Genomic DNA, 17600 nt, shown 5'->3' with positions numbered 1-17600 from the left:
TGAAATTAAATTTTGGGTCCAACGGGTTCTAGATATTAACAGCAATGGATATCGGATTCCATTCCACGTCTCATCTCGTTGGTCCAAGTTGACACCGCTGCCAACATTGCCGAGTCGCATGTAAGTGAGCAGCGCAGAACCCGCGCAGCCCGGCAAGTCCGCCATCCTCCATGCCGGTTGATTACGTGGCCCCGTTCCCGTATTGACGTCGGATAAAGCCCCGAGAGCGAAAGTAGGGCCGGTCGTATTTTACGAAGCCCGAACCGAACACCGGGTCGTCAACTTTTCCATCCTGTGTTGGAATGCAGCCAGTGAGAAGTGAACCTACATCTACGTCAGCACTTCGCTGTTTAGTGACAAACTGGTGGGGGAGATTTTCCAGGATAAACATTGTCCAAAATCGCCGACTTTGGAATATTAGTGAGCACAGCACTTGAATACGCTTGCAGTCTCTGTTGCGACTGAGTGCACTTGAAGTCATAACAAGACCCTGCGCCAGGTGTATTGAATCAAGCACATTTCATCCTTACCCACTTCAACAACTCAGCTCCTGACCCACCCAGCGTTAGGGAGACGCATCGCTTGCTAATATTATTGCAACTACATGGATCACAAACAGAACGTGAGTGGAGAAATGACATTAAATCAACCTGCCTGTAACTTCGCACCTCTAGAATATGAAAGCTCAGTCTTGTACACGCTCCTCCTGAAGCCGACGCAATTCGCGGTCGACTTTTGCCTCCATGAAACGATATATCTGCGTCTTTTCCACGCCTCTATCCCGGAGCATGCCAACGAGTTCCCAGCGTCTTTCTCGAAGGGCTACGTCAAGAGCGCCTCCCTGGCCACAACATCTTGTCGGATCAGCACCATGATCAAGGAGTAATTCGAAAACTTTCTTGCACGTTTCCTCTTCTTCAAACTTGATTGCTTTGATCAGATAGCAGAGGCTAGGGTATCCCGAGGCCGTGACATTGGGGTCTGCGCCTTGATCAAGTAGCAGCTTAATTTCAACTTCAGAGCCCTTTCTGACTTCTGATATCTCCTTTTGAAGAAGCTTGTTTAAACCAAGCCGTCTTTGGTAGGCCTTATGATAAGCTTCACAAGTTTCAAAAAGGAGCATGGCAGCGTCGCGACTAATAGGCGACAATGAGCAAGTGAGAGCCTTGCGTAGAAGCTTATTGGCATCAGCCTCCTTCATGGACATCAAATGTGTAACATTTGTGCAGCCAGCAAGCGGTTTGTCGTGAATAGAACTGTCAGCAATGTAATCTTGCGGCCTAGCCATGTAGGCTTTGTCGAGGAACAATTCAAACATGCTTTCCAGGCCCTTGATAGCCGCAGAATAGAGCGCAGTAACGCAAGCAGCCATTGACATGTCAGTACTTGCGCCGGCATTTAGGAGCACCTGTACAAGGTCAAGACCATCTCTCCAGCACGCCCTTGGGAGAGCCCTACGAATAAAGCTCTCAACTGAAACCGTTGGCGTGATGTTTTCAAGCAGATTTTCGATCACCTCTGCCTTACGACCTTTCTCAAAGGCCGCCCAGAGAGTCTCTTCATCGACCGTAGCACCCTCGCGGAGAAGAAGCTCGATGATATCGACGTCAGCATGTGTCGCTGCAGTGTAAAATACACGATGACCATTGATGTTTGCTTTTAAATTTAACATAAATTCAACAGCAACTTTGTGATTTCCTGCTATGGCGGCCGAGAGACAGTTGCCAAGATCACCACCAAAGGCGTGAGGGTCTGCCCCTGCGTCAAGAAGTATCTGCATGATCTCTGGATTGCCTCGATAGGCCGCTGTATAGAGAGCGTTGCCGGAGTCATCCCCTCCGCAGAAGTGAGGGTCTGCGCCACCGTCAAGAAGCATGTGGACGATCTCGCTTTTCCCGCTATAAACAGCTGCTTTAAGTGGACTACCTCTCCAGCCCGCTTTACTGTTAGGGTTTGCTCCCGTGCTGAGAAGTAATCGCACGGCCTCTTCATGACCGAAGCTGGCAGCGGCTTGTAGAGCGCTGCCATAATAATCCCCTTCGGCGTTGAGATTTGCTCCAGCATTGAGAAGTATCTGCATAATCTCTTGATGATTGAATTTGGCAGCAGCTTGTAGAGGACTCTCATCTTCACCCCTTTGGCCGTTAGGATTTGCTCCTGCGCCAAGGAGTAGATGTATCACCTCTTTGCGACCTGCCCACGCAGCCTCTCGAAGAGCGTTACCGAAGTAAGCACCGTCGGCGTCGATTGCATCAGCGTCCTCATTTAGAATCTTTTCCACTGCGCATTTCAGACCCCTCATTGCAAGGTGGTCCAGCATAGGATGGGGAAGGAAACTCCCTTTTCCGCCCAGACGCGAGCGGTAGAATTCGTTCAGCCATCGAGCTCTTGTAGGCATTTTGGTCCATTCAACATCCAGGATTTGACAGTATGTTTTGTAACACCTTTTGCAACGAATGAACTCTTGCAGATATTCAAAAACCATGCTGGTATCAGCTTGCTGGGTGTACTGTGTCCAAAAGCATGCAGCGTATGTTGCCAGCGGGTACGATGAAAGAATCTTCTCCAGGGGCTGATCGTGTTCAATATCCAGGAGATAGGACAGACAAGTAACTGCCATTGACCCTGAAGCAAATTGTGGTTGAAAGATACTGGAAGTTGATCGTTCTAGTCGATCAGACAGAAGAAAATCCCTCACTGAGCAGTGTGCAAGCTGCAGAGCTTCACGAGAGGCCCTCGAAATTTCGTCGGTCCTCACAACCACGCATCTCACGAGGTTGGGACAGTAAAGTGAGATTGTATCTTTCTCCGGTTTCACTAAATCGTTGAATCTCCTCCTCGAATTCTCAGATTTGGGTGAAAAAATAGCAATCTCAACAATTTCTTCAAGATATAACGGGGTTTCTGAGTAGAGCAAAAACTGAAGGATTCGATTTGCTTTCGCACGAAGCGCTTCGGGGATTTGGGCAAGCATTCTTGCATACGTTCCATCCAACGACTTTGGTAAAGACTCCAGCGTCGCTAGGAGAGCCTCGTGGTCTCGGCAGCCTTGCAGGGGAGCAAGAGCATCGAGTTGACATGATACCCAACGAAACCTACGTTTCCAATTAGTACGCAATACTCAAAATTGTGTGGCTGTATCCTTACATTCCATCGGAATTATTTGTCAAATAATATCTTATTTCTTCCTGAACCCATTTATGTTCTTGCCATACACTCAGGCCGTCCCAGTTTGTGATGGTTTCGTTGATGAATGCCTGTATGTCGCCAGCGACTAGGTCGCCCTGTAGACAGAGCTGCTCCGGAATGCATCCATCCAAAACCATCTGAATGTTGTGTTCCCGGCGACTTGTGACTAGGGTCCGAAGATTGTCATGTCTCGGTGTAAGCAGACTTTGTAGCCACGAAAGCAGTCCCTCGTTCTTGAAGCTGCTTCCAAGTTGGCACTCATCAAGTGCATCAAGTACGACCCAGATGTTGTTAGATCTTTGAAGCATACATTCAAATATCTCACAAAGTTGCGCAGTTCTGGGCTGCTCCGAGCCTTTCTCGTACTCGGAATTGAATGTTGAGGTTAAATACGCTCGAGCGCTTTTACTCTTGCGGGACAGTTGGCTGGTGAGAGATCGTACCACTCCATCCAAAGACTGCTTCTTGGAATCGATAAAGCTGAAGAAGAAGAAAAGCAGGTGCTGAGTGTCATCCTCGAAAGCTTTCAGGTCGCTAATGATTACTGAGCTCAGAATGGTCTTCCCACAGCCTGGTCCTCCATATATCCACAGAGACGATGCAGAATCCGTCGTCCAGCGGTCATACTATTCGCTATGAAGGAACCAATCGCAAGTGCCAGTGTGGCGCTGACTCAGTGCGGTGTGATAATTCACTGATGGGTCTGGCGCTGAGAGCCAGGTATACATCTTTTCTAACAGCCGTTCATCGTTCATGCTTTGGACTGCTTGCTTCGTATCTGAAACTGCTAATTCATGAGAACCTAATTAAAGTCCAATACCATTTGATCACTGACCTTCTGCCATGATCATTTCCATCTTATCAGCTCGCTCGACCTTCTTGGCATCGATGGCGCCCAAAAGCTCTTTTGCGTACGCAGCAGCGGCAAGTGCTGCATAGTTCTGCCATCGATCATTTTTGTGGCTATCGGCGTAGTCGCAAATTCCTCTGATGACAAGACAGGGGAAGTTGTTCATTAGGCCAGCGGCCTCCATCTCAAAACAAAGGAAACTCTTTCCTAGGCTTTGGGTGATCAGATCTCGAGCAAGACCACCCTTGACAACCAAATCTCCTGATGCAATGTTCCCATAGTGAATCTCAGGGTCAATGGTTTGTCGGCTTTCTCGAGAGATCTCTTTCTTAGGGTCGCAATTCAAACAAGATCCAGTCACTGTCGTCTCCTGATGGATGATGTTCACGTCGGGATCCAAGGGCTTCCGAACAGTTAGAAGGAAGTAAACTAAAGTCCATAACCAGACTAGTGTCACCCGAAGACCATAGTACATCAGCTGGGGGAGATTCCTTGATATTCCGTTTGGCTGGAGAGAGTGGGATTGTAATTCTCCGTGTCCAGTCTCGACATGCATCGACGTCGATTCAAACAGCCGATCGTGTTGTGATCCTTGATAAATGAACGGCGGGTCTTTCCCCTTCGGCTTCCCTAGCATCGGATGTAGGCGAACAGCCTCGTTTAGGATTTGCGGCAACTTAGAGCCTTTCACTCGTTGATGTCCTCGGAGCTTATTGATACCGCTGAGAAGGATTTCTGGCGGACGATTGAGTGCGCCAACTCGCTCCAGGCGGCCATTGTCCCTTTTCTTTCCCAAGTCGTACTGGACAACGCCTGGATGTTCGCCTGTAGGAACACTGACAACGACGTCGCCGAGGCGGATGTCGATGTCTTGTTCCAACCTAGGGATTCCAGCACCAATACCGACCAAAAGACCAAATCGTAGGTGTGGGAAGGACGTGGCCATGCATGTTGCGGTCGTTGCTGCCGAAACTTTGCCATAGCTCCCTCCACCAAGTGATGCGATGACGATGTTGTGTTCCCCATTCCGGCCCCATGAGTAGGTATTGCTGTCTTTGTCGTTCTGTTCAAAATCGTCTGGCTGCTCGTGTGTCTCATCAAGCATGGCGAGCGCGGCTGTCAGCTCCTTGTCCAGAGCAGCGATCCAACCGATCGTGTACATTTTGTACGTGGAAAGTTTGCTCGAGTCTGTCATGATGTCTTCGCTCACGGCTGGGCATCATGCCAGAAATTTCGGATACAGTCGAAGGTGGAAAGCTTCTGGAAATGATCTCAATATTATGTTTTAGGAACGGGGGATGGAGCGGACGATGCGTTGCAAGCGCCCTTGAGTATTTCACTTCCACAGGCCATCTACCCCTCTCTTCAACCTAGCCAAGACACGGATTGATTTTGTCTGCAGCGCTGATAGGAAATTTTGCTGACGAGCTGCATGAGTAGTCAGGGGTTTGAGTGGCTTCATGACGGGCCAGGCTGTTCTCGTGTCGCGCCCCAACCAACCACTCTCATACAATGCATGCTCAACGGGGCGGAGTTTTGGGCTGTGCTTCTACGACTTCGTGCCCACCATGCATCTTTTGATGGCCGTGCGTTTCTTCTGGTCACCCTGCATGAGGAACCAATTTTTTTTCGGTCGCTGACCTTTGATTTGATCAGAATGCAAGTGTGTAGCTCAGCCTGACCTTTTCACGGCAAGATGGGTTCAGTTTTCGAATCCACTGCCTGATATTCCCCAAGCCCTGAAGTGGAGCAGAACCATGCCCAGCCAATTGATCCCTTGGCGGTGATCGACGGCTGATGTTCTGTCCGAGGATAAGCCGCTGCCTAACCTCATCTGTCCAGCCATGTTCGGCTTGCCTGACTACACACCTGATCAACCGACTACCACCTTGTGAGTAGGGGCCAAAGAGGTGACTGCCGTGGCTAGCCTTGCTTCTGCATCGCCACCAACTTTGGCAGCCACGATTTCTGCACCAGAGCAGCAGGACCAGCTGCCTCTCCTTCCCCCGGCCATCGCTTCCTGCCTGCCACCGCAGGCCAACGATTGCCGTTGCGCAAGGCTTCATGGTCGAGTGGTTACCCCAGATGAAACCAGTTCATTTTGAAGGATTTCGTTCGATTCCAAAATGGAGAATGGCCATATCTCCATTTTGTCCGCCAGCATCTAGGTAAGTTTCGCTCAAAAGTCCATAAGGGTGGAGAAGCAAATGCGGCGAACATTTTGGCACCGGTTGTACCTTGACAGCCCCAAAGGCGGAAAACTTTGCCAAAAAGGAAATACATAAAAAAGCAACTCCCCTGCTCGGGGTGAGTCGAGCCCTCAGATTTTTACGTCCTTCAAGTGTTTTTAGCACTCAGCAACTAGGTTGCTTGCTCAGGTTTGTACACCTTTCTTTCATCATTGGGTGATGATTTCTGACACATTTTGGATTGATGTAGGCATACTCGCGTCTGCAGGGAAGGCAGGTGATGCTGCCGGCTGTGGTCGAGGGAAGAACGGGGGATTCATACCTGCCATCGGCAAGCTAGCAGCCGTGTTCTACGACCGAAGGAAGTTGGGCCCAGTCCTTCCTTGCAAGTCACGGCGGCACCTTCTGGGAACAATGACGAAGAATAGCATTTACGGAGCAGCGTGCCCCTTCGCTGGGAAACGCATGAGACTCTCGTGATCTCTCTTCTGAGTTCTCATGTGCTTTAAGCACTTCGCGACGGAGTCGCTCAGCCACCTTTGTACACACCGCCACGAGAACAGTGATGAGAACAGCAATCGCGGAGCAGATTTCCCTTTGTGCCTATCCACGGAGAAACCATAAGACTCCAAAAAGGCTATTTCTGAGTTCGCAGGTAGTGGTAAATTTCTAGTTGACTCTGAATTTTGTATGCACTGGCCTTGGAATTTTACGCCATGCGTTCGATGTAGTCCCTCTCGTCACTCCTGAAATCAGAATGGTAAGTCTTGAAATCGGTGACGTATGCATTATTTTGTTACCTACGTTCACCACTGAAAGCTCTCCTCGAAGTATTCTATGCGGGGCTTAGAAGATACCATCCTGACTGTGACCGCGCGTCTACTTTCATCCGCCATCCTCCCTGGCCCACTTGCGACTACTGCCAGACTACCCTTCTCTCCGGTATTTAAAATGGCTTCGATGACCTTTTCAACGTTTAACCTATGAAATTTCCACTCCGCGAGGCGATATCTGGCCTGATCCCCGACCCTTCTGTTGTCCATGGTAGTCATATAGACGTGAATCTTCACCTGTCCATAGCTTGAGACGTTCTTCAACTCGTGAGTGAGTACGTCGACGGCCAATCCCAGCTGTCGGACTGCCCAGTGAATTTCGATCAGCTTTGGTCGGGAACAAGACGTTGTGAGTTTCTTGAGGTATGAGAGTGGTACCGCAATCCCACTACCCCCAACCACAAAGAGCACCTTGCTGAACCGCTCCAGAGGGAGGGACTTTCCGTAAGGACCGTCAATCGCCACCAGTACTGTGGCCGGCTTTGTTTTCTTGGCCTTGGCGTAGTCCTTCAGTCGCGAGGTGAAGCTGTCGTATGGTCGAATCAAAAAAGTCATTTCCCGCCCGGACCCAAGACTTCTGGCTCTGGTGTCCTCGGAAGAAGCGGTCCTGTAGTCTAAAAGAGGTGAGCTCTCTCCCAACGACTCGCCGCATTGAACTGACTCAGATACTGACGCCACGGTGAACGGGTGGCTCTCCCAAAAATTCCACTTATTCAGCACCATGAGATAGTAAAACGTGCCGGGTTCAATGGTATAAAGACTCGAGGAAATTGGGACGACAACTCGAATCATGTGAGCATCCTCGTTGTAGGTGACCCGAGCCCATGTGTTCCAGAACGTTGGGCTGAAGGCCACGATCCGAGCCCCGCGAATGACACGGTCTACTAGCCATACCATGGCCGGAACCCATACAAGAGGATTGTAATCGCCTTTGAAAATCGAAACATGCCTTCAAAAGTGGTCAGTTTGCCGTCTCTCGTCTGGTTGCAGCACCGAACTAACCCTAGCATTGTCACGAGTATCAAGACTGACAAAGCAATATGAAGTACGAGGAAGAGCTCGTATTGTCGACGCCGAAACCAGAAGGCGGATGAACCAACAAGCAAGCACATAAGTATTGTGGCCTATTAGAGAGTCAGCTGCGCGGAAACCAGTCGTTGGCGGAATAACTCACCAATTCACCGGTCCACCAATAAGTCAAGTTACACATTCGCCAAAAGTAATCCCAACCGCCTCCTGAGAAAGGTCAGCAACGATGAGTTCCATGGCTTCACACATCATCTTACTCCGGAAAATGAGAAGTGTATAGCCTATAGAGTGAATTACGGCTTCCAGGGTGGCGATGCGAGCTACCCAGCGGTGGAAATTATTGTATGTTTTGAAGTCCCAGCCTGTGAGCCAGATTACAAGATTGTTCCTCATCCCGAACAGCCAAATTAGGGGAAAGTTGGCGAACGACAAAATGCCAGTTCTATCGGAAACATGGCGAATGACCTGCATCGTGATGGAAGGATAGCTTCGGTCCTTGTCGTCAGTATCAACTCAGATGACAGCATAAGGGTGCTCGAGAGAACTCACAAGCCATAACCTTCAAATATTCTGTACCCGTAGATGGTGCACATGACGTTGAGTAGCAAAAACAGCATCAGTGTTAATGTCTGCACACGTGGAGGTAAGGTACCCCAACCTCCGAAGTCCTGCACACAGCGCCGGCCAAACGTCGCTGGCGTCAAAATCGTGCGCTTGAGCCATAAGCTGCTGGGATGTCGGCGGGCGTGCGATTGCGCGAAAGAGGGACCCCAGTGCATGAGTGCTCGGTTTGCCATGCCCACCGCGATGACCACCGCCCAGAACATCCCCATCGCCCAACCGTAATTGAAATGCTGATCCCAAATGTAATCGTGTGCGTCCTGGATTGTGGCGAGTGAGCTGTCTTCTTCTAGATTTCTAGGATGAGTGTTTGCAGTGAGGAAGTAACTAACCAGCGTCCGGGCCCAAAGTCTGTGGTAGGATTGTGATGGCAGCATTAGCACGTCAACGCGCTGGGCACGGTCTGGACTCGTCTCGTTGAATCTGGTGATATGAGCGATGTCTTCTTCTGTAATGTCATTGATGATGTCGCGTGGGGGGAAAAGTGAGCCGTTCATGTCTTGACATGAACGGTTCAGGCTCTTAGACTCTGCAAGCCAAATCTCTTCGGAACAATACAAATCCCAGCATAGATACAGTGATCGCTGGTACAAATGGCTAGTGCACTCCTGCACGGCAAAAAAAGCCCCAGTCGGGGCATCTGAAAATCGCAGCGTCCGGAAGGTCTTTCGACAGGCTGTCCCACATAGCCTGTCGTACGCTTCAGAGGCAGCTGCTTGGGTAGAGATAAAGAGGATTACGACAATGTAGTATGCTGCACTGTTCAGTTGCCAGTATGGCATGTTTACTGAATGGCCTGAAATGCTTCGCAAGTCGTGGTGTAAGTGATCGGGAACCAGAAATGTTGCGGGTGAAGTATTTAGACTCAGGGCGGATGAGCGGGTATTTATCAGATGATCAGATAACGAAGGATTGTGGGCCCAACACATCACGTGTGCATCATTCAGCTAACGACACCCCTTCACAGTTATTTGTAGGACTCAATGGGTAAGTGGCATCGCGCAATTCATTTTGCTGACATTTTTTTGATGTGTGGTACATGTGCACGGGGTTACCTTTGATCTCGAGTGAAGCTAGAAACTTCATGTTGTATCATGCTAAAATTATGTACGAACGATCGCTTGAAATGCTCGTTGTAAATAGGCTTTCAGTGACCATAGGCGGCAAATATCGGGTGAAGACTGCTAGACAGCTGCTGGGAGGTGCTAGACCACTGAAGCCGGCGTAGCTGGGACACTCATACATCACGGTTCCTGGCACTGCAGTTTCATCAGACAGCGCAAGAACCGCCAACAAAAGAATACCATCTGTTGACTGTGTTGAATGGAGGACTGGCCTGATGTGAAGATTTTCGCACGGCGGTGACAGAATTAGTCGTGCCTTATTGAACAGATCTCAGTCTTCCTCTTAACAAGTCCACCCTCCCACAATGAGCTAGATCCTGTGATTGCACCAGTCCGCCTGTCCATCAAATGATTTGCCAATCATCCACCATGACCGGATACGCGTGGGAAAATCCTATTGAAGCATAACCTACTTACGATACAAAGCAAGCACCTTCTGCCAGAATGTTGCGCGCTCTGGCTGAGTAGTGACTGCTTCGTTCGCTGTGCGCTGGTTCGGGACGTCTACAACCTCGCCATCGAGGCCCTTGTTGTTGACGGCATTTTGCTGCTTGCCGAGATAGTAGTTGGGCATGAAGAAAGAGGCAATGAGAGGGATGCAAGACAGGCAGATGGAGGCGATGGTGATGTGCCCGTTCACAATCGCGTAGGCGCGCACGCCGCCCTGGCGAATGGGGTCGCTGAAGCTGTATTTCTTGAGCGTCTTGATGTTGCCGTATAACTTGGTAATCACGCTGCTCGAAACACCCGGCATCTCCTTGTGCATCTGGTCAACCATCTGCTCCGTCCAGATGCTCGTCGCAACGGCGCTGCCAATGCTGGATCCCAAGGTAGACCACAGGGTTATGATGGAAATAAGCGAGGCCACATCGTCGTGGGGGACGGAGGCCTGCACACCGACGCGGGCACCGACCACATTGAGGGAAGAAAGACAAAAGATGAGTTGTGCAGCCACGAGGCGAGCTGTATCTTGAGTCATTCTCCCGCTCGGTTGGATCAGGAGACCATAGCCAAGGATTTTGGCAGCAGCTCCAAAAATCATGAGACTTTTGTAGCGATGAGAAATGCGGTGGACCAGACCGACGACAGGTCCAACCAGACACAGGCCCATGGTGGTGATGCCAAGGAAGATAGTCCACTGATAGGTAGTCCAGTCTTTGATAATGAGGATGTATGACGAAAAGTAGGTGTTGCGAACGGATGAAGCCATTTGGTTGAAAGTATGAATAATCACACCCGCAATAAAGGCGCGATTCTTTAGAATACGCTTCGTCATCAAGGGCTTAGGAGCCACAAATACTTCAAAGAAGGCGAAGCCGATGAGGATAACGAAACCTATAACGATCATAGCGATCATACTAGGGTTCTTCCATCCGCCATCAGCGCTCTTAGCCAGGGTAATGGGCAAAAGGATGAGGGAGAAGGCAAAGCCGAGGAGGATAAGGCCGATGATATCGATATCAACCAGGCCTCGATACGCAAGCTTGGCCCAGTAAACCAAGTTCTTGGGCGTCGCTTCGGAAGTGCCCGTTCGAACATTCTTGGAGTCGGCCATAGTGACCATACCTGCCTTCTCACCGCGGCGCTGCATGGCGTAAAGGGTAACAATAGCGGGGACGAGAAGAACTGGTACGAGAATGGCAAACATTCCCAGACCCCATCTCCAGTCATCATAAAATCCCTCAGCGATAAACCCATTGACGGGAACCGTCACAATAAAGGGTAGAGATAGGCACGCGCTGAAGAAGCCACGCCATTCTAGAGGGGTCAAGTCGGCGACAATAATGTCGCTTAGAAGATCCAGGCCTGATTTGCCGACGGACGTGAAGCAAATACCGATAGTATAAGATGTGAAGGTATGAGCGCTCGCCGCAACAGCAAAACCTACGGCGTAGAAGGCAAGGATCACAACATATGTTGTAGGTCGCGACGTGATATCTGCTAACTTTCCGATAAAAGGTTTGCTGATAGCACGAATAATCTGGCTAGCGGTGTTGACGGTGCCGAGTTGGCTGTGGACTTTGAATGTTGACGCGGCTAACGTGCCGAAGATCGTGGTCGTGATACCCATGTCTAGGGCGTAGGCGAACATGGTGAGGCCGACGGAAGCACCAAGTAACCAGAGCAAAACTTTGCCTTTTTTGCCGGAATGGTAGAGAACCTTGTTGAATGCCTCGACCCTGCCAACGCCAATGGCCTTGGAGCTCTCGTCGTCAGGCGTGGCGTACTTGGGCTTCTCAGGCGGCTCAAACATGTGTTCGGCTGCGTCGTTCTGCGCAGGAGCGTGCTGGGGCTCTGGGCCCTTGGGCCGTTTGTCGTCGATTGCGGGCGTCGACATGTCTGGCGACGCGTCGAGCAACTGGAGGTTCCGAGATGAAGTCGAGACTACACAGAGGTAGAAAGGACAAGGAATGCCAGGCCAGCAAGCGTAAGATGGGAAGAAGGAAGAGAAATGGAGGCAAAGACTGCGAAGACCGAAAACTCTCCAGTCACGGCGACATGTTATCTCGTATCGCCTCGCCTGACCTTTTGGCAGTGGAATCTGGAATGGCGCAGTAGGACGCCGATTGGGTCGCCTCCCACTACGAACCGAAGCGAAGGATTCCCTTAGACAGTGAAGAGTGGTCCGTCATCGGGGATAAAACGTGTAATGGTTTGAAAACTTGACTCGGTGGGTACATCCTACGGGCGACATGCCTAATGGAAAGGTTCTCCCGGCAGGTTCCTACGCCAGTCGAGGCAGAGCCGACAGCATACCTAGACCCATGGGAAGAGAGACAAGCTCGGTTTTCTTTTGTTCCGAATTCTTTTCAGACCCTTGCACGTATCATCCACTAAAAATGCACCATGCCATCTAATCAGATGGCTAAATTTTAGAGGGAGGGGATCATCCCACTGGCGGGTGAGCAACTGCGGAGACTACCCATTCCTTGGCAAACTAGTGTGATGGGACTGTGCATATTGGTGTACACCATGGTTCTATATTACTCGGGCGACTCGAAGTCTCTGAATCTGGCCTGAAACTTCAGCAAAAGGTGATCATTTACGAGTATCCGTACGGCAGTCACTTCTAGAGATGTTTCTCGAGACACTAAGGCGGGCATCTGTCGGAGCGGGCCAGGCGGCTGGCACCTCGGTACTGCCTCCTGCTCCCTGAGTTGCATGCTGGCCTTGGCATGGCAAGGATGCTCAACGGCTAGTGCCCGAAACACGGGATGGGCGGGTGGCCAAAACCAGTAGCTCGTACCAAGCTGATGGTTTGCGTGTCTAGTCCACCAAGCGGCCCAGGCGGATGCGGGTGAGCGGGATCATTTTGATAATGATAATTGTGTCTATGAAGGTGTCATGTGCTTTTCTTCCCTATCTCTGGCATAACTCAATAGATTCCAAAGTACTGTCTACTCCTAAAGCTTTACGATGGGCTGCTGGCCGTCAGACGTTATCATCCTACCATGGAGAGGAAAATCTAATAATGTAGCAATTTTGATAACTCCTGTGAAGAGAAAAACATAGTTCATATAGCGGTTCCAACCTCTCTTATCAACGATTTCAGCAAGCCACCATTGGCAGCGTCGCACAATGCCCTGAAAAGACTATGCGAATTTGCGCATAAAGCAGGTATGCTATCAAACTCGGCGAGCATGCCTCGCTCCATGACTAGGGATCGATCACACGAGTCAACAACGGTGTCGAGCCGACGTGCAACAGTGAGAACTGTAGCGTCAGTCATGACCTCAGCCAAAATGGTCTGGAGACCTTTATCGGCTCGTCCGTCAAAGGAAGCGGTCGCCTCGTCCAAGATGATAATCTTGGAACGTCTGATGAGCGCATAAGGAATGGAAATGAGAGACTGCTGGCTGTGGGAGATGTTTGCGCTATTCTCAATGACCTCGGAGTTGAGATTGAGCGCGGAGCCGGCATGGTCACGCCCCTTCTCAGGCTCGCTGTCTACTTGAGTAGGCGAAGCCCCGGTGGCCTCGCGATCACTCTGGCCCTCTCCAAGACCGACTATGCTCAGACACTACGCTAACCAAGCATCGCTGTGTTGATTGAATGGATCAAGATTGTAGCGTATGTTTCCGGCTAGGAGCAGCGCGCCTCGGCCGATGACGGACACATTCTATCGCAATAGATGCAGGCCAACCGTGTGAATACCGACGTCTCCGATCAAAATTCGGCCCTCCGTGGGCTCCCCGAGTCTAAAAAGAGCAGTAATCATTGGCGACCGTTAGCTTGCGCTCGGTGGACTCCGAAACGGGAACATCAAGGATGACACGAGTGGTGAAGGGGGCCTTTTGAGTGGTGATCAAGACTCGATTTCTAGGTTTGTGAAGAGTTTTAGCGCGGTATTCGTCGACGCGATGAGGAATGAATGAGATACGTAAGATTATAGACATTTATGAATGAGCGGAAGAGTCAGATTTATTGCTAGTAATTTCAGAAATCGGACTTGGGCAATTCTTTCAAGCAAATTCCTGCGCTTTACACGCTGAAATGTCTGAGATGAATAATTTAAATAAGAAATTGATGGACTTCATGGTTGACAGTAAGTTCCTCTAAATAGCTTAGTAGTCCCACTGCAGAAAAGTCCATCAGAATCTATGCTTAGATGTCGATTGGAATGTCCTCAGTGCTTTCTACTGTAGAGTGAAAAAGTGCATGAAGTACATCACAATCCTGTGGACTACCTGTCATCCACTGATTATTTGTCATCCAGACTAGAGAAAATTCAGTCAGCATTGCCAGTCAAGGAATAAGGAAAGGGGATTGGCTAACATGTCTCTCTTCATAAAACGAGCGGCAGCAGCATCGTACGCTGGCTCAGTCATGATGTAGTCCTTGATGACGCCCGTACCATTCCGCAGAGCAGTCACCTGCTCCTCGGTACATGTGCTCGGGTCCAGCACGTAGCAGAAGTCCTCATACTGCGGCGGGACCTCATTCCTGATCGCAAAGGTGTCCGACGGGCCTTGAGTGCTGTAAGTCGAGTTCGCCGCGGTGTCGACCTTGCCAGTTGCGACATCAAGGTTGAACAAGGCACGGTTGAAGATTTGATACGCGGACTCGGGCTGGTAAGCAGGTACCGCGTGGCCGGCTTGGTAGACCCTGATGAATGAGAGATTGCCATACTGACGGACTTGGCCGCCTTCGTATGCCTCATTGGTTATGAGGGGTTGATATCCTGCTTTGGCGAAGTTCTCCTGGTCGGCCCAGGGAATTGCAAGAGCTACTTGCTCTCCACCGATCCAGTTGCACGCAAAGTCACGATCGCCAAACATCAAAGACACCTTGATGCCGCTGTGTAGCAAGTATGCAATGTCCTCAATCCAACCTGGGCGCGGGTAGTCCCCGATACCTCTGAACGCAGATGACGAAGCGCTGGAGCTACCTGTCCAGTTCAGAGGTACTCCAAGGGCTGCTTGAATGTGCGGCTGGTTGAGGTACCCCGCAGTGAAGGGTGCCGGGAAGAGTGTAGGGTCGATTTGGGTCACGTCGTAATAATCCCGACCAGAGACATCTAGATACGGGTCGCGGACATTGTTTGTGCAGAATGTTTCTGCGTCTTGGCAGATAGCGTTCACGCTAGCGTTCGTGCCCACATTCTCAGGGTCGTAAAGAGAAGAGACTTCACGACAGGCGTCGATGCGATCGCGGCAGCCACCTTCCCGGTAGTATGCGTCCACCATGCCAGTATATACCGTCTCGTTGACTGTTTCGATTCCATAGGTGTTATTGAAGGCCATTTCAGGATAGGAAGGCCACTGAACCTGGCGATCGATACAGCCGTTCACAATAAGCAAGGTGTCAAGGTTGAGGATGTACTGCTCCCCTTCGGTCCCGTCCCACGTCCCATTCTGAATCTTCTCATTTTGTTCCTGGAAGTATGCAGCAAAGGCAGGTCCGTAGCGTCCGCCATACGATTGGGTGGCGATGCTGATGCGGTCGTTGTTCGGGTGGTAGCCCGGAAACTCCTGGAACCAGACCTGAGAGAAGTGCCAAAGTGCAATGGCAGCGTTGCGGCTGCCCCAGGATGTGGTGTTACGGTTATCGACTGGAAGAGTGCCCGTTTGGAACGTCACGTTTTGGGCTGGTATCGGTGAAGATGCGTTCAGGGTTTGGGTGCCTCCGAAGAGATTGCGGGTCACATTGCGGAGGGTGTTGTAAGAGAAGCCGACTTGAACGGGTTGGTCGATGTAGAGCATGTTTACTTTCGCAAATTAGCCACCCATACGAATCAGAGATGTTCAGATTACGTATACCGTGGTTGTTCCATGACCACTCGCTAGGTCGCGTGGAGTTGGAGTCATTGTTTATGTAGCACGGCCCGTTCTCGTTGAAGAGCCCTGGCATTGACGAGCTGCCGGGTCCGCCGTTCATCCAGATTGAAAGCGGCGCATTCTCCGGATCTTCTTTAGCCTCGAAGAACCAGAAAAATGTGTTGATCTCGTAGTCTTGCTCTTGACCCACTCCCTCGAGAGTCCCGGGTGGGAGGTGGATGTAGCCGGCGTATGACTTGACACCCCCGGTTTCCTCGCAGAGATTGGGCTACGGCCGTCAGATGTTATTCATGAAGACGTGATCGGAGCGAATACTTCTTTGTAAGATATCGTGATGTTTTCGTCGAACTTCGATTTCAGGACGGTGACTCCTTCAGGCGTCGGCGGAAATTGGGCCAGCGAGGACTGGATCAAAGCTGTCGCACCGGCGACGAGCGAGAAAGATCTCCGCATCCTGTCAACACTCAAGAAATGGCAGGCTTGGGATCCGAGAAAAAGAGGTGACAAAGTCTTTCAGTCGCTGCATCTGCTGGAGGACAATCATCGCTATATGTCATTGTCTCTGATTTTCCCCGCTCATGTCGATTTCTGACCTTCCTACTTCGGAGCTTGGTGCTCAATGATTCACCATCATCGTGCGCTTATGTACGGAGGTTGCACCGCCAAGGAAGTCGTATCAAGTTTGCCCGGAAGCCGATTCCGTTTTCTGGTGAGAGGGGCAGGGGATGAGTGCGGGGTCGCCAGGAGACCCGGAGGAAACCAAGACTCGGCTGCGGGACGCGTTGAGTTGGAAGATGAATTGGCCAATGGGAGCGGTCGCTCGAAGCTTTAATTCCCGCTTTCGATGCACCGCTGGGACAAAAAGTCATTATTCAACATCCTGCTCATCCGGGTGCTGGGTGATCCTCATGGATCCTCATGGTGAACGTTGGCGTCCAGCCAAAAAAAATGAATACAGCATAACGACGACGACAATAGCAGCTGCGACAACGATGATCATAACGACAATAACGAAACAGTGGTTTTAACGATCGCGACGACCATAGTCAGGATGATGGGACGGCCGACGATCAAGACACAAAAACAACAATATGAAATTAACAGATAAGATGAATAAGGAATACTCCGTCCGGCGAACTGGAAGCATCCGTTCTGATAGCACTCCTGAATCCTAGACAGGACAGCCGCACTCGCGTTCAATGATAATCCGCATAAAAAGCCAAGGCTACATGAAGCTCAATATCACTTTGAAAGAATAGCTGGCACGGTGGTCGGAGTCCTCGCGTTTCTGCTATCGTCCGGAAACAGCTCCGGTCGGCCCGAGCCAGAGTGGATTTCGACCGGGACCGGTTGATGGGGAATGCCCCGCTCGGTATTCGGGTCGGGGGCCGGCGTGGGAGGTGAACCGGCACGCAAAGCTTGAGGCTTACTCATACGCAAGGTCCTACGTGCGGAGGTCTCGGCGTCTGCCTCACTTTTGCCGATAT

General features: G+C 50.7%; 4 protein-coding genes across 4 annotated transcripts; all 4 read right to left on the bottom strand.

Moving 5' to 3' along the window:
* Nucleotides 1-685: 685 nt before the first annotated feature.
* On the bottom strand, nucleotides 686-5234 carry GCG54_00012343 (uncharacterized protein; the record flags this gene model as incomplete). Its single annotated transcript, XM_045412221.1, has 4 exons — nucleotides 686-3095; nucleotides 3148-3815; nucleotides 3885-3973; nucleotides 4025-5234. 4 exons carry the CDS (start codon nucleotides 5232-5234, stop codon nucleotides 686-688), a joined length of 4377 nt encoding a protein of 1458 aa, XP_045261256.1.
* Nucleotides 5235-7034: 1800 nt separating this feature from the next.
* Nucleotides 7035-9493, bottom strand: GCG54_00012342 (Ferric reductase transmembrane component 5; the record flags this gene model as incomplete). Its single annotated transcript, XM_045412220.1, has 5 exons — nucleotides 7035-8010; nucleotides 8064-8185; nucleotides 8236-8297; nucleotides 8348-8577; nucleotides 8640-9493. The coding sequence occupies 5 exons, from the start codon at nucleotides 9491-9493 to the stop codon at nucleotides 7035-7037; spliced, it is 2244 nt and encodes a 747-aa protein (XP_045261255.1).
* A 751-nt stretch (nucleotides 9494-10244) lies between these two features.
* On the bottom strand, nucleotides 10245-12173 carry GCG54_00012341 (Siderophore iron transporter 3; the record flags this gene model as incomplete). The annotated part of the gene is made up of 1 exon (XM_045412219.1): nucleotides 10245-12173. The coding sequence occupies one exon, from the start codon at nucleotides 12171-12173 to the stop codon at nucleotides 10245-10247; it is 1929 nt and encodes a 642-aa protein (XP_045261254.1).
* A 1176-nt stretch (nucleotides 12174-13349) lies between these two features.
* GCG54_00012340 (Carboxypeptidase S1-like B) lies at nucleotides 13350-16566 on the bottom strand (the record flags this gene model as incomplete). Its single annotated transcript, XM_045412218.1, has 5 exons — nucleotides 13350-13856; nucleotides 13980-14034; nucleotides 14612-16043; nucleotides 16096-16381; nucleotides 16429-16566. 5 exons carry the CDS (start codon nucleotides 16564-16566, stop codon nucleotides 13350-13352), a joined length of 2418 nt encoding a protein of 805 aa, XP_045261253.1.
* Between the last annotated feature and the right edge of the window lie 1034 nt (nucleotides 16567-17600).

This window comes from Colletotrichum gloeosporioides, assembly GCF_011800055.1.
Source record: "Colletotrichum gloeosporioides strain Lc1 chromosome Unknown consensus_65, whole genome shotgun sequence".
Classification (NCBI taxonomy): domain Eukaryota; kingdom Fungi; phylum Ascomycota; class Sordariomycetes; order Glomerellales; family Glomerellaceae; genus Colletotrichum; species Colletotrichum gloeosporioides.
This window is presented reverse-complemented; position numbering and strand designations above follow the sequence as displayed.